This window comes from Sturnira hondurensis, unplaced genomic scaffold (genome assembly GCF_014824575.4).
Source record: "Sturnira hondurensis isolate 20B ecotype Veracruz unplaced genomic scaffold, ASM1482457v3 Scaffold0021632, whole genome shotgun sequence".
Classification (NCBI taxonomy): Eukaryota; Metazoa; Chordata; class Mammalia; order Chiroptera; family Phyllostomidae; genus Sturnira; species Sturnira hondurensis.
The window spans coordinates 4,401,371-4,423,203 of record NW_028094263.1 but is presented as its reverse complement, the minus strand read 5'-3'; the positions used below and the strand labels follow the sequence as shown (position 1 = coordinate 4,423,203).

The 21,833-nt window shown below is 38.1% G+C and overlaps 1 protein-coding gene and 1 pseudogene across 1 annotated transcript in view; one reads left to right on the top strand and one right to left on the bottom strand.

Moving 5' to 3' along the window:
- FBXL20 (F-box and leucine rich repeat protein 20) overlaps positions 1 to 21,833 on the top strand; it is a 90,018-nt gene that overhangs the window by 36,916 nt on the left and 31,269 nt on the right. The window contains exons 2-3 of the mRNA XM_037033188.1: positions 6,337 to 6,398; positions 20,279 to 20,333. Coding sequence (XP_036889083.1) covers positions 6,337 to 6,398; positions 20,279 to 20,333 — 117 coding nt within the window. The remainder of the gene's footprint in view (positions 1 to 6,336; positions 6,399 to 20,278; positions 20,334 to 21,833) is intronic.
- Positions 12,588 to 14,315, bottom strand: LOC118977987 (60S ribosomal protein L7-like; annotated as a pseudogene).

The window sequence follows — 21,833 nt, the reverse complement described above, 5'->3', positions numbered from 1 at the left end:
TGATGAGAAGGAAACTGGGACTCAAATCAATGGAGTGGACCAGAAGGAAGAAAGAAACAACCAAACAGAAAAGAAGGAAGAAACAGGAATTCAAAAAAAATGAGAGGCTTAAGAACCTCCAGGACATCTTTAAACATTCCAACATCCGAATTATAGGGGTACCAGAAGGAGAAGAGGAAGAGCAACAAGTGGAAAACTTATTTGAACAAATAATAAAGGAGAACTTCCCCAATCTGGCAGAGGAAATAGATTTCCAGGAGGCTCCGAGAGTCCCAAAGAAGTTGGACTCAAGGAGGAACACACCAAGGCACATCATAATTACATTAGCCAGAATGAAAATGAAGGAGAGAATCCTAGAAGCAACAAGAGATAAGGAGACAGTTACCTACAAAGGAATTCCATCAGACTGTCAGCTGATGTCTCAAAAGAGACATTGCAGGCAAAAAGGGACTGGAAAGAAGTATTCCAAGTCGTGAAAGGTAAGGACCTACATCCAAGATTGCTCTATCCAGCAAAGCTTTCATTTAGAATGGAAGGGCAGATAAGTTCTTCTCAGATAAGGTCAGGTTAAAGGAGTTCATCATCACTAAGCCCTTATTATATGAAATGTTAAAGAGACTTATCTAAGAAAAAGAAGATAAAAAACATGTACAGTAAAATGACAGCCAAATTACAATTATTAACAACCACACCTAAAACAAAAATGAAAACAAACTAAGCAAACGACTAGAACAGGAACAGAACCACAGAAATGGAGATCACATGGAGGGTTAGCAACAGGAGTGGGAGGAGGAGAGAAGGGGGAAAAGGTACAGAGAATAAGCATAGATGGTATGTAGAAAATAGACAGTGGGAGAACAAGAATAATATGGGAAATGTAGAAGGTAAAGAACTTATGACACATGGACATGAACTAAAGGAGGAGAATGTAGGTGGGAGAGGTTGTGCAGGGTGGAGGAGAATGAAGGGGGGGAATGGTACAACTGCAATAGCATAATCAATAAAATATATTAAAATAAGTACATAAAATAAACAAACTTAAGTAGTTCATATTCTTTGAAATTAATGGGCCATAAGCTGAGTCTTCCATCTTTTGTCTCTTCATATATATTTTAAGTATTTGTTGTAATGATACTCAGTTTGTTACTGTGCTGATGTCATTTGCATCTTATTTACTAAATTTAGGGTAACATTTATTTGTTTATTTTTGCACTCTACTGTAGAGATATAAAGTGAAAAAAACATGGAAATCCATTGGGAATTTACAGTCCAAAGAGTATTTCCGGATCCTTATGGTATAAATGGCATTCATTGGTTCGGGAATTGCTAGGTGCTGTGTTACTTGCTTACTATATTGTGAAGTAAATGGACAGGGCCTTTTTCCTCTTGGAGCTTACAATCTGATATAAGAGGCACTGAACTGGGGTTCTGAGCTTTGGGATGTGTTGGTGTTTCACAGGAAAAGGACTGAGCACACCCAGTTACGGAGATTGGCAAAGGCTTCATGGCATAGATAGCATGTCCAATGGACATTAATCTGTTTCTGTTGACAGATTAGGTAAGTTTGGTTGCACAGGTACTTTAGAGAAAATAACATGAGCAAAAGCACAGGGCCCATTTCAGGAGAAGCAAATGCTCCTTAAATTGTATTTTATTTCTGTGTTTCTTCCATTGGTTATAATTTACTATGTACGTGTATAATTAAAAGTTGCTGTGACTTATAAAATGTACCATTATTCTATAAACTACAAAAAGCTTTGATTTTAGTTTTAAGATGGCTCCTAAACTTAGAATTGTGAAAATGTGAAAAAAAATTTTTCTAAAGACTTTATTTATTTATCTTTAGAGGGGAAGGGAAGGAGAGAGGGAGAGAGATATCAGTGTATGATTGCCTCTAGTGCGTCCCCTGCCACGAACCGGGAACTGGCCTGCAACCCAGGCATGTGCCCTGACTGGGAATTGAACTGTGATTGTGTGGTTCACAGGCCCGCGCTCAATCCACTGAGCTACACCAGCCAGGGCTCAATCTATCTCTTGCATGTCAATGTTTCTCTGTCTCTTTCTCCCTCTCTCTAAAGGAAAGAAATAAAATCTTTAAAAAAAATACACCTTTTTTATTAAAAGATTTTTATTTATTTATTTTTAGAGAGAGGGGAAGGGAGGAAGAAAGAGGTGGAGAGAAACATCAATGTGCAGTTGCTCTCTCATGCTCCTTGTTGGGGACCTGGCCTGCAACCCAGGTGCTGCCCTGACTGGGAATCAAACTGGCGACTCTTTGTTTCTCAGGCCGGTGCTCAATCCACTGAGTCACACCAGCCAGGGCCTAACCCCACATTTCAAGCAATAAAAGTAAAGAAGAGGCACACTGTCTTTCTTTAAGGACCCTCCTGAAATTGCAGTTACCACTTTTTCTTATATTCCTTTAGCCAGAATTTAGTAACCTGGCCTTAATCTAGCTGCAAGGGAAATAAAGTCTTATTTCCACACAGCCCTGTGCCAGCTAAAAATTGGGAGTGCTGTTACTCTAGAGGAGGAGAGTGGATATTGAGGGATAGCTAGTATTCTCTGCCAAAATACTCATTAAATTTTGTATTTCTTCTGTAAAGCTCGAATAATACAGATCACATCTTTTAAATGTTTTGGGGGTGTTTTTTGTTTGTTTGTGTTTTTTTGGAGTTGGTAACTGTACTATTAAATCAATTAAATTATCAGCAGGGGTCACTGTTGAGCAAGTATTTATTTCTTTTCTCTGTTCAACCTGTCATTTTCCACCCAGATCCTGGATTTAAAGGTTCTGGGTTTTATTTGTTTGCTAAGCATTTAAATTTATTATGTTAGTAAATAAATCCCCAAAATGTGTCAAAGTAAGATTCAAAGAATGATTTCAAAGAATGATAAGAAGGCTAAATTAATAGGAAAAAATACTATTCAGGAAGTTTATTAGATGGTGTAATTAAAATTTGTAACAAGTGGTTTACAAGTTGTGTTTTCAGCTACATAATTATAGAAAAACAATTATAGTATTATGCAAAGCAACAATAAGTGCTAATGTATGACAAACCAAATCACTTATTTAAGTGGTTTTTTTCTTTTTTAATTTAAGAATGTTCTATCCCTAGAAGATAGGGCTATAGCTATGTCTCTGTTCTTTTAGGGGATAATGTCCTATCTTGAAACAAATAATGAGAGAACAATCTATTTGCTCTCATGTTCTTTTCTCTGACTACATCCTTGTCATTGTTGGTGGGTAGATTATAAAAATTCACAATGATTCATCCTTGTGTAACAGAAAACCAGATTCCCGCCCTGGCTGGTGTGGCTCAATGGACTGGGCGCCAGCCAACCTGCGAACCAATTGGTCAATGGTTCAATTCCCAGTCAGGGCACAAGCCTGGGTTGCAGGCCAGGTCCCCAGTAGGGTACACATGAGAGGCAACCACACATTGATGTTTCTCTCCCTCTTCCCTCCTTTCTCCTCTGTCTAAAATTAAATAAGTAAAATTTTAATAAACCAACCGGATTTCCTAAGAATGTCACGTGTTTGAACAGTCACATCCTCTATGATGATTATAGCTTAAATCTTTCACAAATTTGTTGTAAGTTCATTTTAGCCTTAATCTAATGAGTTTTGCCACCCGTTGTATTTTGCATGAGAAACTGAGAGTTTGGATTCAGCTGAAATAGAAAAATCTCTAAAACATACATTTGATTGCTTCTGTGAAACATTTTACAAATAGTACCATCAGCTGGAGCAGAAACCACTGGGGTTTCCTAGAAAACATCTGAAATTATCATGTATCTACCTCTAGAATTGGTTTTTTTTTTCTTTCTTTTTTTAGGATTGTTTTCTAATCTCCATTGCTATGACACTTCATATAATAAAATACTCTGATTATCTGTGAGAACTGTAATTCCTTGGGTTCTGAGATCCTCAGTTTACTTTATCCAGTTCACTGGTTCTGAAACTTTCAGGAGGCAATGTCACCTGGAGGGCTTGTTAAAATACAGATTGTCCCTCTTTCCCTTCACCTCCTCCCCACCCCCGGTTGCTGATTCTACAGTTCTGGGGTACAGCCCAAGAATCTGCATTTCTGACAAGGTCCCTCTTGAAGCTGATGCTGCTGGTCAGGTGACCACAGTCTGTGAACCACCAGTCTTATCCTTTCTTATAAACTTGGAGTAGGGTACGTATATGCCGAAGGATGATAAGGGAAATATAAACCTGGACGGATGTCCTATACATCTGGTGTTTCCCAGACCCTCCCAGGTTACGGTATATTCTTTTCTCCATTCACATACCTTCCTATTCCCCCAGAGACAGCAGCATTCAGTCTGTATAGACTGAAGCAAGGAAAAGATCAGCAGCCGTGTGTGAGTTTTGTTTCTTTGCACATCTAGAGTCATAGAAGAGGGTATGATTCTTATAGTAGCTTCCACCAAAGCATAGATATTGTTGGGAGGCAGATTATTCTCTCGTCAGATTGTTAGGCAGTACCATTACTTTTATTGTAAGAAAATAGAATTGTGCTCAATCCACTGAGCCACATCAGCTAAGGCAAATTTTAGCATTTTTTAAAAATATATTATAGCACAAGAAATTTTATGTAACAAATAACAATAAAACACAAGAACAAATACAAGATATTTCAGGTACTATCCAGGTATAACACCCATCTTTATTTTTCCCTCAAAATTTTGGGCAAAAAAATGTGCATTATACATAACAAAATATGGTACTTCTACTTTTGGTGGGGGATACTTCTACTTTGTGAGTTTTGGTTTTTTTAAAAAAATATTTTATTTATTTCTTTTTAGAGAAAGGAAAAGGGAAGGAAAAAGAGAGGAAGAGAAACATCCATGTGTGGTTGCCAGGGCCCCAACTGGAGACCTGGTTCACAATCTAGGCATGTGCCCCTGACTGGGAATCGAACCGGTGACGCTTTGGTTCTCAGGCTGGCGCTCAATCCACTGAGCCACACCAGCCAGGGCTGTACTTCTACTTTGAATCATGAAATGCCAGAATCTTATATATGACTTCATGACTTTATATATCTTACTACTTGTCTTTTTCTAGTTACTGTCTGGCCTTCCTCACATCCAGTTTAGATATCACCTATGGTTAGAAGTGTTTCATCTTTTGCTCTCACATACTTCTTGTCATTTTTGCTAATAATTAAGATATTTATTTGCTTGTTTCTATGTTCTTTGTAGAGCAAGAGCTCCTTAAGTACAGGGATAACTTCATCTTTTTTTTTAACTCATCACCTAGAAAAGTGTCTGATATTGACAGGGTGTAATGTTCATTGCTTTGAAGTCAAGCCATCTGAATTTTACTTAATGATGTGTATTTGCTGTTTTTACTGTGCTCTTTATTGGATATAGCTATTTGGTTTTTATGTAGCTTACTAGACAAGCTTATAGTCATGATCTCCTGTGTGGAAGAAATGGTTTTGATTGATTGGTTAAATGAGCATTTGTGCGCATCAAGAATGCATCTGGTTGTGGTTGCAAAGCATTATTGGTTTGTTGCATGATATATAAAACTCGTAAGGGAGTGTTCCCTATCCCAGGTTTTGGGGCACCTCCTCAAACAAGTAAATGTGAGTTTTATTTGGGAAATCTCCTTATCTTAATCACATTTGTATTTTCTTTATTTTTAGTTATTTGAATTCTTGTAAGAGCTTATTTAAGCCAAACTTGTGACATATGCCAGGGAGCAAGATCTCAAAATGCTCCTCAATGGCATTTTTATTTTATTTTAAATTTTATTTATTAATTGGAAAGAGAGAAAGACGATTGATTTGTTGTTTCACATATTTCTTTGGATGATTCTTGTGTGTGTCCTAACCAGGGATAAAACCCTCAATCTTGGCCTGTTGGGAAGATGGTCTAACCAACTGAGCTACCTGGCCAGGGCTCCTTAATTGGTTCTCTCCCTTAATGGTATTTAAGGAGCCCTGGCCGGGTATTAAAAATGGCATTTTAAAACTGAGTAGTTATGTGGTTTTAAGCAAGTAAATCTTTTGTAATTCAGTTTTCTTACATGTAAAATGAAGATTAGGAATAATATGAAAATTCAGTACATCAGTACATGAAAAACACTTAAAACAGTACCTGGCACATAGTGTCATCCTTCTGACTGCTGTTCATTTTCTCTGAAGAAAGAGAACAAATTAAATGTCTCAAAGAAGTTTGTCAGCCTAAAGAGTCTCTGAACACATGACTTTGGCTTACAATACAGTGTATACTTACCTCTCTTCTAAGAGGATTACCTGTAAACGCTTGAGTTGAACATAATAGAATGTTAAGTAACAACAAAATGTTTTATTTTTGCAGATGTTCTCAAATAGTGATGAAGCTGTAATCAATAAAAAACTTCCCAAAGAACTCCTATTACGGTAAGTCTAAATGCTAATTTTATATTTCTCTGTGAGTGTATATATCATTTGTCTACTTAAAAATTTATAGACTTACTGCTTTTTTATATACATATATATGATCTAGATTATCCGAATTTGTAAATTTATTGATTCTTTTAATATTCTTTTTAAAAGAATATTCTTTTAATATTCTTTTTAAAAGAATATTCTTTTAATATTCTTTTTAAAAGAATATTCTTTTAATATTCTTTTTAAATCTTTTTTTTTTTTAATATTTTATTTATCTTTAGAGGGGAAGGGAAGGAGAGAGGGAGAGAAATATCAGTGTATGGTTGCCTCTGCTGAGGAGACACAATGTATCGTGTGTCCCCTGCCGGGAACTGGCCTGCAACCTAGGTATGTGCCCTGACTGGGAATCGAACCACGATCCTCTGGTTCGCAGGCCCGTGCTCAATTTATTGATTCTTTTGTTAAACAATCTTACTCTGGATTTTCTAGATATAAATCAAAATTTTGGATGTTTCACTTAGAAACAATTTTCTCCTACCCAATTTCTAGCTATATGAGATTTTGTTTACTCATTTTCCCTTTGCCCTCTTGTTACATAGAATGTGAAAGACGTAGTGTATTTTATTTTATTATAGTACTATTTTTTGAAGACTTGATTCTAATTCATCCTTGCCCCCCCACTTACATTTGCAACAAAATATTACGTTATTCTGAGGTGCTTATGGAAGAGTAATGACCCTTTATTTTATTTTATTTATTTACTATTAGAGAGAGGGGAAGGGAGGGAGAGAGAAAGTGAGTAAAATATTGATGTGTGAGAGAAACATTGATCAGCTGTCCTTGCATGGCCCCAAACAGGGGCCAGGCCCACAAACCAGGCATGTGCCCCAACTAGGAATCAAGCTCTTTCTCCTCCTTCTGGCACCCTTATGATGTTAATATTGGATCGCTTGAATTTATCCTGGTGCTGGAGCTCAGAGGCAGTGGGACTAAGAAGCTGATTATACTATCCTTGTTTTGCGGGGGTGGGAGGCAGTTTGGATTCTTTTTTCTTTTTCTGATTGATCATTTTTTACTTCCTGTGTTCCAAATCATTTATTTGAATCTCAGGGTCATCCACTTTACTGTTGTTTCCCTGTAAATTATTTTTTATTCTAATTAGTGTATCTTTCATTTCTGACTGGATCTTTTTTATGCTGCTGAGGCCTTCACTAAGTTCTTTGATAATCCTCATAACCAGTGTTTTGAGCTCTGCATCTGATAGATTCCTTACCTCAATTTCGTTTAGTTCTTTTTCTAGAGCTTTGATCTGTTCTTTCACTGGGCCTTGTTTCTTTGTCTCTTCATTTTGGCAGCCTTCCTGTGTTTGTTTCTATGTATTAGGTAGAGCTGCTATGACTCCCTGTCTTTGTAGCGTGGCCTAGTGTAGTAGGTGTCCTGTAGGGTCCAGTGGTACAGCCTCGCCCATCTCCCTAGCTGGGTACTTGAGGTGTGCCCTTTGTGTGGGCTGAGTACACCCTCCTCTTGTAGTTGAGTTTTGGTTGCTGTTGGCAGGTCAATGGCAGGGATTTACCCAGGCCAGTCAGCTGCAAGGACTGGCTGTGACCACTGACCACACACAACCCTCTGCCCTCCATGGAGGATCATCTGTGCGGGGGCAGGGTGGTGGTGCTCTGATGTGGTCCGAAGCTGTCACTGGATGTGCAGGCCCTGGGTTTTCCCCAGGTGGTGATGACCAAGGTCAGCTCCCACCAATGCTTTGCCCGGGACCACCCAGCCTGAGCTATAAAGCCATCTGAGAAGGCTGCTAATTGTGCTGGGTTTGGAGAGTCCCAGGTGAAACCAAGCTGTGAATTTAGACTGGCTGCTGCTAGTGCAGGCCTGGGACCATTTAGCAAGAGGTACAGGGGCCTGGGGCTCACTTAGGTTGGCTGTTGCTTTTTTCATAGGATTTTAGGAAGTTGTGAAGCATGAGCCAAGACCTGCCACTCATATGGAAAAGCAGCTTGAGTGGGCCCATGGGTTGGGTGGGATGGCGTCTCTGGGGATCTCTAGGGCAGGGCAAACTGTATTAGCCAGGTTGATGGATTCTCAGATATGGCACCAGCCTGCTGGCTTTGTGGGGAGAGGGTTCAGAAAGGGGACATTGGTCTCTGTCTGCCTTTCTGCCTGGGAGAAGGCTGTTCCCCAGCTCTCACCTTGATGCCAGATACTTCAGGTGCCCTCTGTGTGCCACTGGTATCTTTCAAGCTGCTACCCCAGTGCTGGAGCTCAGAGAGAGTGAGTCTGAGTAAATCTGTATGTGGGTTCTTGAAGAGGAACTGCTTGGGGCTCTAGAATTTTCTTCCACTGATTCAATCCCCACTGGTTTTTGCAGCCAGAAATTATGGGAACTTACCATCCTGGCACTGGAACCCTGAGCTTGGGGCCTGGTGTGGGCCTGGGACTCCTCAGTCCCAACATAGCCCTTCTGAACTTTTATACACCACATAAGGATATGAGACCAGCCCATTCCATATCTCCATCCCTCCTACAAGTCTGGGTGGATGTGGTTTCTTTAATTCTGTAGTTGTCAGACTCTATTCAACTTGATTTCTGATGGTTCTGAGTGATGGTTGTTCTGTGTTTTAGTTGTAATTTTGATGTGGTGTGGGGAGGTGAGCCGTGTTTACCTATGCTGCCATCCTGACCAGAAGTTCCCTCAATTCTTACATGTTTTTTGAGTGGGGATCCAACCTGCAACCTTGGCATTTTAGGATGATGCTCTGAACATCTGAGGTATCTGGCCAGGGCGCCTCAGTTTTTTGTTATAATGCCATTAGTTTTGAATACTTAGCATCATTTTGTACTGCTGTAGTTTACCTTACCATTTACTAAGATTTAGGGAAATTACTTGACTCTTCAGTAACTGTCCAAACCATGTTATGGTTTATGTTTTTCTGTTTTTGCCGTGAAACTCAGATTCCTTACTGTGTCCTACAAGACCCCTCATGATCTGGCAGGGGAGTAATATGATTTGGTTTGTGTTTTTACGGGATTAGTCTCAGTACTGTGTGTTGGCCAAATTAGGGGATAGGAGTGGAGAGCAATAAGAAGGCTATTAAAGAATTCCAGGCAAGAGATAAGGATAACATAGAGAACATGTTCTGTAACTTTTTAGACTATAGCATTGCTTACTCCTGCCCTTTCTAACTTTACTCACTGTCTTGTATTCTTTTCTTTTGAGACATAATCAGCATACAACATTATGTTAATTTCAAGTGTACAACGTAATGATTCGGTATCTGTATATATTGTACAGTGATCACCACGACGAATCTAGTTAATACCCATCGCCACACAGTTACAAAATTATTTTCTTGTATTGAGAACTTTTAAGATTTATTCTTTTAATAACTTCCAAATATACAATAGAGTATTATTTACTGTAGTCACCATTCTATATACCACATCACCAGGATTTATTTATTTTATAACTGGAAGTTTGTATCTTTTGACCACCTTTGCCCATTTCACCCACCCCCCACCACTGGCAACAACCAGTCTGTTCTCGCATCTATGAGTTTTGTTGTTGTTCTTGTTGGCACTGAAGAGTTATGTAACTTTCCGTGCCTTTGCTACTTAGCTTAGCACGCCGCCACTGTGCATGTGAGGAAACGTTAGGCGTATCTGGCTCTTTTTCTAGGGTGTGGAAAAGAGTAGGCATGAGTTGAGAGGATAGAAAAAGAGGAAGATTGAAGAGGGATAATGTGTTCCTGGCTTCTCAAATTGGAACGCTGGAGATATTTCTTCTATAGCAACATTTTCGTGAATGAGAATTTGGTTCTGATTTATATGTGTTACATTGGAACTGATCCTTGTGTACATTATAGTTTAAATTGGCTGCTTTCTAACCTAGGCAGGGAACCGAACTACTACATATGATATGATTTCTGTGAGGAAATGAGCTTGAGTTCCAAATCGATTCTGTACTTGCTGATGGGAACATGTTCCTTCCTAAATTGGAGACAGTGAAACTGATACCCTGAGAATGGAGGAAGTGATTTGACACCATAAAACATGCTACTTATGGATGCATTTAAGTGTATAAAATATACATTTTGTTTAACCATTATAGACAAATAAAAAAGAAACCTTTTTGATATCTTTGACATTACACCAAATGTAATTAATTTATTGAAATTCATTGACGGTGATATTTCCTAAAATTTAAATTTTGTTTAAAGCATATAGGGCATGATTGGGATCAGCAGGCACCCCTAGGAAAGGAGACCAGGTAACTGGAAGATAGGAATAGAAGAAAAACTTACTTTTCATTAGGCTTTTTTTTGTATCTTTTAGACATTCTAATTTGAACTCTTCATTTTGAAATAGTTGTAAAAATAGTACAAAGAATTTTGAGAATACCCTTCCCTAATAATTAATATTTTATGTAATTAAACAATAGTTATTAAAATTAGGAAATTAACTGATACAGTACTATTTAATCTACAGACCTCTTCAGATTCTTCATTTGTCCCAGTAACATCTTTTTTCTGGCCCAGTATCCAATCTAGGGTTAGACATTCCATTAATTGTTATACCCACTTAGTTTTCTTTAATCTGGGACAATTCCTTAGTCTTCCTATGTCTTTTGTAATCTTGATACTCTTGAACTGTTATTTTATAGGATCTCTCTCAATCTGGCTTTGTCTGATGTTTCCTCATGGTTTGATTTAGGTTATGCATTTTGGCAAGTGTATTACCAAAACACTGTTCATGTATCATAACAGGAGGCACATATGTCACTATGCTCATAACTGGATATTACCTTTGATCACTTAGTTAAGATAGTGTCTTTCTCCACTGTGAAATTATATTTCTTTATTATTGCTAAATATCTTGTGTGATGCTGAGACTATATAGTGTTCTATTAAAAAAGAGCCTAATAAAAATTATGCAACATTTGGTTTGGTTAGATTTTAAGTTACATATTACATCATCGAGTCCAACATATGTTAACCTACAAGGAGGACAGTTGTGTTCATAGGACCATACTGTTTCCTTGTAAATGAAAGTCCACAGCCAAGTTAGCGATGAATTATAAGCGAGTATTCTTGTTTCCTCCTAACTTTAACTTGCACATTCTCTTTCCTCCCTTTTGAAACAAAGTTCATTATGAATGCTGTAGCAAGCTGGAATCCACAGTTTGCATGATGTAGAATCAGTTAGCAGGGCCGACAGTACTCTCTTTCAGAGCAGAGCCATACGTATTTGTTTAGGAGTACCTCTTGGAAAATGAATGTCAGTGTTGATGAAACAAAGAGTCTTGTGTATTTTCCAAGACCTACTGTAAAGTGACTTGTTCCTCTGAGATTTCTTCTGAGGTTGATATTGATGACTGTAAAAATGACATGAGGGATAAGACTGCTTGAGCCCACACATGCCCTTTCAGCTATAAAACAAAGTACAGTTTCAGAATGAGGGTTATTACTACTTAGAGGAATCTAAAATATTTTTCATTATATTTTTCAACTGTTGGAAGTGTTGTGACATAATTATCATGTAATATATAATATATATGTGTGAGTTGGTAGAAGATGAACTTTCTGAACTTAACATGGAAGAAATGATGGGCTGGGATTTTTTTTGTCTGAAATGGATACGTGTGCTGTGTTGGGGGTCCCCAAGAACACCCCCAGGTTTGGTAATTTACTGGAAGGACTCACAAGACTTGGCATGTGTAGTCACACTCATGGCTGTCATTTATCAGAGGGAAAGGATGCAAGGTTAGTAAGGGGAAAAATGCAGAGGGCAAAAGAGGGGAAGCCAGGCCAACTTCCAAGAGTCCTTTCCCAGTAGAGCCACACAGAATGCATTTAATTCCTCCAGCAACAAGTCATAATGACATAAGTAAAATGCTGTCAACCAGGGACTCTCACTGGGGGAACGGTGGAAACTCTACCAAAATTCAGGTTCCTGAAATGCCATTCAAGGGCCAAAATTGCAAGCAGGCCTTTCTACGGATAGGGCTACTATGCTAAGTCTTACCTGCACACATACTGTATAATATTTTATTCAAAGAAGCTTAGAATGTTGATGATACCCTTTAGCTTTTCATTCAGTTTAAAAACCAGGAATTCAGGATAGATAGGGGATGTGTGTGTGTGTGTGTGTTTTATTTATTAATTTTCCCCATTTTAAAGCAGTCACTGTTTATTAACTAACCAGATTATAAAAATAACCATAGTAGATACCATAGTTCATCTGTCTAATAAGCATTTGATTTGGTTTTCCCTGTTGCCAGCATCTCCACCTTCTACAAAATAGGTGGTCTTTTTCTTCATTCCACCTCATGGAAGAGGTAATTTGAAGGGCCATTGGAAGTTGTTTGCTTCTTTGAAGCATTTTCCAACAGGATAGACCTTGTGAATCAGATCCTCCATGCAGATGATGTCATACTTCCTAAGAAATTAAGCAATATGTTATCTGTCAGGGCAGTTTCCTTTTGCTGATTTTGCCATAATCACGCTTGTAGATCAGTTGATTTCAGGTTGTGGTACCCCATGCAATACGAGATCTGTCTGAAAAAAGTCCAGCCATTATTAATATGAGCAGAACAGTTTTTTCAACATCAATGTAACCTGGCAACCAAGGAGAGTGGACTGGAATGCACATGCATGAACAATGAGGACTTCATGTTACTAGTCAGTGGGGGCTATAGATGCCATTGAGTGAACATATGTACTGTGTGTCCATCATATTCAAAATGACTGAGTGAGTAGAGCAACAAATCTGCATAAAATTTTGCGTTAAGCTTGAACGTTCCTCTGCGAAAACTGTTTGAATGATTCAGAAGGCCACAGCTATGGGCAATTGGCACTTGGCAGTTTCATCACAACAATGTGCCTGCTCATGCATCACATCTTGTGCAGAGGTTTTTTGTGTATGTGAAACATCAAATCACCCAGGTGATTTGACTCAGCAGCCCTACAGCCCAGATTTGGCTCCTTGTGACTTATGGCTTTTCCCAAAACTAAAATTATCTTTGAAAAGGAAGACATTTCAGACCATTGATGAGATTCAGGAAAATACAACAGGGCAGCTGATGGCTATTGGGAGAACTGTATGAAGTCCCAAGGTGCCTACTTTGAAGTGGAATGAGGCGTCCTTGCCCTATATACAGTATTTCTTTTTTTTTTTAAGATTTTATTTATTTATTTTTAGAGGGGAAGGGAAGGAGAGAGGGAGAGAAATATCAATGTGTGGTTGCCTCTCATGCGTCCCCTACTGGGAACTGGCCTGCCACCCAGGCATGTGCCCTGACTGGGAATCGAACTGCGATACTCTGGTTTGCAGTCCCGCGCTCAATTCACTGAGCTACACCAGCCAGGGCTATATGGTATTTCTTGTATCTTCTTCAGTGAATATCTTTATTTTTCATATTACGTGGCTAGATACCTTCTGGACAGACCTTGTATGTGGTTCCACAATCTTCAGCATGTTACTTGAGGCCTTGTTGAGGCTAACAAAGGGGCCATTGAAGATGTAGTGAAAGGGAAGAAGCTTCAGCACCTTTCAGACCTTTGGACTCACACCATTGATCCCGATGACAAATGCCAGTTTGGGTTCTGCAGGAGCGTAGAAGTTGCCAGCTCTTCTCACCATTCAAGCTTTGAATCTTAGTTCTGCACATCTGCCTGTATTCCTTGTGATAGTGCTTAGTTTCTTCATACATAAGCCTCCTCCTTGCCTTGGGAACCATCTTGTGGGCAAACTACTTTCTCAGGCCTGCCTGATCTTCAGCTCTGCAAAATTCCTTTGCTTTTTTCTTAGAGATTTCTGGCCCAGCAAGAACAGCTTCTGTTCTGCACACTCCATGGTTCCAGCTAGAGAAGAGTGTTTTCCTTTCTTTTAAAGACATAGTGGTTAAGAACATGGACTCTGGAATCTGACCTCCTGGATTCTATCATTTACTAACTGTAAATTGAAGATTTCAATACCTGCCTCTTTGGATTATCACAAGGATCAAAAGGGTTGATAAATGTAAAGTGCTTACAAAAATATCAGTGCTTACAGAAGAGTGTCTGTCGCAGAGTAAGAGCTATAAAAGTGTTAATATATATTACTTTTAGTTCCGTTTTTTACCCATGGGCCATAAAATGATGTGATCAGGTTCTGGGACTACCAAAAGTGATCATCTCTCAATCTAAGGTGCAAATTGGCAAATGTCTTAATTCAGAGAATACAAAATCGCCCTGGCTGGTGTAGCTCAGGGGATTGAGTGCAGGCTGCAAACTAAAGGGTCGCTGGTTCGATTCCCAGTCAGGACACATGTCTGGGTTGCAGGCCCAGGTCCCCAGTGGGGGGTGCATGAGAGGCAACCCCACATTGATGTTTCTCTCCCTTTCTTTCTCCCTGCCATCCCCTCTCTCAAAAAAATAAGTTAATTAAATCTTGAAAAAATACCTATAACCTTTAAAAAAAGAATACAAAATCAGTCTTTCTGTTATTCAGCATTTAGTTTTCTGGCCTTCTCAGTTATCCATAACAAAGTCAAAGAAACAGGAAGTAAGGAGAAAGCAAATGTGCATTTTACTCAGAGGATGCATGCTAGTCATTTCTCAGGCTATCTTTCCTCTTTTTCTCTAGACACAGTTCATACAAATTTGACTATGAGTTGCAGTAAGTAAAACTGGGATCAGAAGAGTAATGCTGATAGGGGATCCACTGAGTTTTAGGATTGGCAATCTGACAGTAAGTGAGAATGTATAGAAATAATAAATAGAAACACTGAAAAACGTTAATAGTACAGGGTTACTTAATGAAAAGATAATCAGGTTTTAATCACCCATTTGGGTTTCACTGTATAGGATGGCAGCTGGTGATATTCATGAAAGCTGTGAGCTACTAAAATAGTTAAATTACAATTCCTTAAACCTTTTTTTGGTGAGAAAGAGAGAGTTCAATTGATATATTTATTTATTTACTTACTTACTCACTTACTTATGTACTTTTAGAAAGAGGGGAAGGGAGGGAGAAAGAGAAAGGGAGAAACATCAGTGTGAGAAACATCGATTGGCTCCCTCTAGCATGCCCCCACTGGGAACCTGGCCCACAACCCAGATATGTGCCCTGACTAGGAATCAAACCAGCAACCTTTTGGTTTACCGGACAGTGCCCAACCAACTGAGCCACACTGGTCAGGGCACAAGTGCTATATTTCATTAAATACCAAGAAAACTCAGTATACTTTGTTTTATAGTGATTTTTAACAAAATAGTTATGTATGTAACTCTTTATATAAACATTTAAGATATTTTTGTATATAACATATGCATGGTACATTTTCATTTTCTTTGGTGAGAGAATCAAAACTGTATATTTTATTTTGCGTTAGCAGCCAGATACTAAAATGCTAACCAAGGTCTTGGTATTCCTTCAACTTTTTTTCTTTATTTTTTAAAGGCTTTATTTTTATAGGAGTTTTAGCTTTATAACAAAGTTGAGAGGAAGGTGCAGATTTCCTATATGCCCCCACCCTTATATATGCATAGCCCCCATCATTATCAATACCACTCACTTGAATGGTGGGTTTGTTTTTATTTATTATTTTATTTATTTTGGGGGCGGTTAATACCAAGGATGAGTCAACATTGACACATCATGATCTGTGAAGTCCATAGTCTATGTCAGGGTTCGCTCTTGGTGTTGTAAACTCCACGGGTTTGGACAACTGTGTGATGATATGTGTTATTACTGCCTCAAAAGCTCTCTGTCCTCTGCCTGTTCATCTCTCTTCTCTCACCACTGGTCACCACTGATCTTTTTGTCATCAGAGTTTTCTTGTTCCAGAATATCATACAGTTGGAATTCCCTTAAACTTTAATATAGGAACAAACATTTACTGAGTCCCTGCAGTACAGCAGGTATTATGTTGGTAGAGAAATAAAAAAGAGTCACTATGTTCCAGAAGCTCACTGGGTAGAAAACAGACGTCAAAATAATCGATATAGCAATACCGTGGAGGTCAGCCTGGAGCAGCTGTTTTTGGTCTTTTCATCTCATGGCATGCATAAACGGATTTCTAAGACTCTGTGGCACAACCAAAACATACTTTTTAATTGATTTACAAAGAAAGTAATAATACTAATTACCTACCTTTTTCATCCAAAGTGACTTTTAAAATATCCAGTGCCTATATTTGTATACAAGGATATACACATTTCTGATACCAAAAATTAACCAATCAGATGTAACCTTATTATTCGATGTGACTAATAAGATGCAACTCTCTATTATATAATCTGTATATTTATGGTTTAAGACAGGGCATTCACACCGACAGCTATTGTTCTGTTGGCTGTTGTCACGTTTTTATTTGACAGTCTAAGGGAAGAGAGGTCTTTGTCCCTGACTAAATAGTCCAATATTGCATGTTTTAAAAATTCTTGCAGCACACTGGTTAAAATTGCTGGCCAACAGCCTTACAGCAGGCTCACATGTAGGACTTTACAACCAACTTTGGAAAGTTCAGAAGATGCTTCCAAGGAAATGAGACATGCTTAAGGAGTAAGTGGTGATTCATTAGACCGAAGAGGAGAGAGAGAGAGGACATTTCAGATCTGGGAGAAATTACTGTTTTTCCTTTGTGAATAAAGACAGAGTTTTTGATTTAGGTATACTATAAGATATGAGGTTCAAGGTTTTTTGTGGGGGGGTTGTTTGTTTGTTTTTTGGTATAGTATATAGTATTATAGTTTAGGATCTTTTTGTCCCTAACCCTGTAATTTGTAATATTTATTTTGGAGAATTTACAAGCTTTGCATGTACATACAGTCCATTAGTAAATTGAATGCCGCTTGTCTATAGAACTTCATCTCCTCCCCAATTTGCTTATTTCTTCATAATTGCCATTTGCTTTTTCAATATTGCCAAGCTTAATAGTTCATTTCCTGGAGCAACAAAAAATGAAAAATACTCTGAAGAGTAAATTGGATATTTTATTTTAGTTTAGTCAGAGGGAGACTTCCACCATGTTTAGCCCCAAATTTTCTAGCCAGTAGCAGCTCCTGTGATGCCTCAGTATCATGATAATGATGGACTATTAATAAGATATGTATTACACACGCTGCCTATGTGCATGTCCTGTATATGTAATTGTACACACACAGTTGTTTGTGTATTGAGATAAGAGCCACCTGGCTATGGGAAAGGTACTGGGGTTTTTGTTGTTGTTGTTATTTGTTTGTTTTTCCCAAGTCTTTTTTGTCTTCAACCATTAAACATTCTAACATCATGAGCTCCTTCCAGGTTCAGCTTGATATTGTGAAGCTAGGTTAATAGCCCTAAAGTCATATCTCTGTTACATCAGGGATATCTTGGGAACAGGAGAATGTGGATCATAACTTTATCCTAGAAGAAAACCTTACTTAGAAAATAATCTTGCCGTGGCTGGTGTGGTTCAGTGGGTTGAGTGTCAGCCTGAAAACCAAAGTGTCACTGGTTCGATTCCCAGTCAAGGCATATATGCCTGGGTTGCAGGACAGGTTCCCAGTTGGGGGCCCGCAAGAAGCAACAACACATTGATGTTTCTCTCCCTCTCTTTCTCCTTCCCTTCCCCTCTCTCTAAAAATAAGTAAATAAAATCATTTAAAAATTTTTTTAAAGAAAGAAAATAATCTTAAGAAATCAGGCTCGCCCTGGCTGGCATAGCTCAGTGGATTGAGCACAGGCCTGCGAACCAGAGGATCGCGGTTCAATTCCCAGTCAGGGCACATGCCTGGGTTGCAGGCCAGTTCCCAGCAGGGGGCTCACGAGAGGCAACCATACATTGATGTTTCTCTCCCTCTCTCCTTCCCCTCTAAAGATAAATAAATAAATAAAATCTTTTAAAAAAAAAGAAATCAGGCTCAATTTTATGAATATTATCTAAAATTATGTTTTTAACTGTCACTTTGTTTCCTGAAGCTTATGTGTTTCTGCCTGTTAATTGTATTATAGTTCAAAGCTCAAATGGAGAAATTAGCTTGAAAAATACGTCATGACCCAATTAGGTATATATATATAACTAATACTAAGCCAGTGACTATTGTTTATATTTTTATTTTTAAATAATTTCAGATTTACTGAAAAGATTGCAGAGATAATTCAAAGAATTCTCATATACCATTTACTTGGGTCCCCCAAACGTTAACTTTTACCCCATTGCATAATCATTTTCTATTTTTTTTGTGAACCATTTGAGGTAAGTTGCAGGTGCAGTGCTTTTTACACTCAAGATACCAATGTGTATTTTCTAAAAACAGATATTCTTGTACCTATCTACAGTATGGGGAATCAAAATGAGGAGATAACATTGAAGCAATATTATTATCTAATCTACAGATTGTATCACTGTTTTACCATTAATGTCCTTTATTGGAAAAGGGGATAAAAAGTTTTTTTCTTCCTGATTCAGGCTCTAATCCATATCCTAGACCACAATTATTTCAAGTATTAGTTAGTTGTACCCCTGAGGAACTGAATGATTTAGGTTTGCCTAATTTCTGCTGAATATAATTGTGGTTAAAATAATAGTTAAGTAGCTGGATAACAAGACCAATTGTTTGTGACCTCTCCATATTTGTGAAAATAAGATCATTTCAGAAACACCTAGGAAACTTATTTTTCCATTATTTATGACTGGGGCATGTGCATCTGGTGTAAGAGCAGTTTCCCATTGAGATTCAAGTTCATGGTGATGAAAAGAGACTTGACTTCGGATGGTGAACACACATTACAGTATACAGATGGTGTATTATAGAACTGTACACTTGGAATATATATCATTTTTTAAGCAATATTACCCCAATAAATTCAATAAAAATTTTAAAAAGAGAGATTCAAGTTCAAAAGGAAGGAAGAGTCAAAGTACAGTCATAATTTAAGAGGTGGTAGATTATCTGATCTCGCAGAGATTGTGTCTGCCGGCTTTAGTTCACATAATATAGAAAATGTCACCTTTGTGTTACATTAATAACCAAGTTGTATAGGGAGCCGTTACAGCTTAATCTATAACTTGTTCTTGTCTGAAGAGTCAAAGCTCAAGTGAGTCCGTGAGAGCTACAGGTACCACACAGTGCTTCTAGCGGGGTCCTCAGACTGATGGTCTCTTTTGAGGAGTAAGAAGTGTGTGATTTTTAGGGTGGGGCAGGGGGCCATGGTGTGGTAAAAATGGAGACAGTGTGCTTGAACAACAATTTTCAAAAAAGAAAGAAGGGAAGAAGTGTGCAATTTTGAAAATGTGGTAGTTTCTGCCAGACGTTGGACAAGTATCAAAACTCTAAATTCACAGGAGGCTTTCACACTTTTATGTGGCCCTTTCTTCATCTAGTACCTTTTAAAATTTTGTAACAAATACTAATTACTCATGAGCTGAACCCTTTTTTAAAAAATAGGAAGTAGCTCCAGTAATTATTAAACTGTCAAATGCTTTGGGGGGAAAAAAATAGCTCTGGCTGGTGTGGCTCAGTGGATTGAGTCCCAGCCTGAGAACCGAAGGTTATTGTTTCAGTTCCCAGTCAGGGCACATGCCTGGGGTGCAGGCCGGGTCCCCAGTAGGGGGCGTGTGAGAGGCAACCATATGTTGATGTTTCTCTCCCTCTCTTTCTCCCTCCCTTCCTCTCTCTAAAAATATAAATAAATAAAATACTTTAAATAAATAAATGAAGGAAGGAACAAAATCTTTTTAAAAATTGTATTAGAAATATTTTATCATTCATTGATGTGTATGATTGAACTAGTATGGTACTTATACATACATTATCAAGTAAAAGATTACTTTCTCCCTGTGTTTCATATGGGCAATGTTTTTCTTCGTAAATTGCTCTACTTTATCTTATAATAAAGTTGTCTCTATCTCTTTTTAGGATATTTTCTTTTCTGGATGTTGTTACCTTGTGTCGCTGTGCTCAGGTCTCCAGGGTAAGATTGGTTGACATGGTTACAGGGGCACCCCTTCCTGACACTGGTGATACCAGCCTCTGTGTGTAGTAGGGGAACTTTTTACTGGGTTGTTAGTTGTATGTTAACTTTCAAAGGGTGTTGTGTTACTCATGGCATTCCCAAACCCATGTAATTCTACTGTTCTACTGCATGCACCATTTGTAATTTTTTGGAACTCTTGACTGTGTAATACAAACAGGAAACACTTCAAGGAAAAATCGTTAATAAGTTAGGCTCTACTTAGAATTGTAATAAAATAGTGTTTCATTGTGTTTTCCTGGTTCATTTTATACACATACATATACGTATGGAAGGCCCTTGAAGGTCTAATTCTCATGTTACCTCCCCACACTTTTCTCAAAAGATAATAGGTAAAATTTATTATTTTTTCATTGTAGAACCAACTAGATTCCATTCTCACAGTCAGTTTCTACATCACACTTCATTAGCCACTTCTGGCAGTTAACATCGCTGTGACAAAGTAGTGAAACATCATAATCTTATTGGCTGCCACTAATATAAAGAATAGAATCTCTGTTGTGAAAAACATTGCTTTATGAACCATTCCTATTCTCTATTGTAATATGGATATATAATAATTAACTTAATAAAATGAATGTGTACCTGCCATCATCATCTTTTTTGTGCACTGGACAGTGGTATAGTCCTGGGTGTTGGCTCTGTAACACGGCTGCATCACAGACCACGGCGTGTATCTCTTTAGGTCAACCCAGGTTTCCCTTCGACTTCCCGACACCGCTTAAAAAAATAAAACACGAAACTTGCCAGTCATGCTAATTTTAATGTAATTTCTGCATCCTAAAAGCCTTACTAAATCTGTGCATCAGCTATTTTGGAAACAATCAGTAGTGTTTTGATGATTTATGACATTTCTGTCCCTGGTATTTAAGTGGTTGCCCTAGATACAAATGAGTGGGGTTTCCTTTCTGTCTCCATGTGAAGCTGAGGTCATCATTGAGAAACAGTATATTCAGACCAGTGTCTAAACATGTTTAATTGCAGCATCTCATCTTAGCAACATTGATTTGAGTGAATTTTAATTGTTTTCATTGGCAGGTTTCTCCTTCCTCTTAATGTGCTTTAACTTTAAAAAAAGAAAAGCACAATGCCAATTTTCAGTTTTCATTAAATCTGGATAGTACATCAGTAGTTACCTTATTGTTCTCTGTACTTGCAGTATTTAATTAATTTGTTTAAAAAAAAACAGACTCTGAAAGGGAACCTGTTCTAATTTTAGTCTCAATTTGGCACACTTCCTGTTCCTGGAGAAAGTGGTATAAGGAAATGAGAAATATCAAACCAAATCAGGGGTATGTTTATTAGCCCAAGAATCTAGTAAATGTATGAACTTTTAAAAGTTTTATCTCTTGTCTCCTATGCTAACCATTTAAGAAACCATTGGAAAAACAGGAAGCTACAGAAGGAAAAGTAACATTGAACCCCGGGCAAAACCTTAAA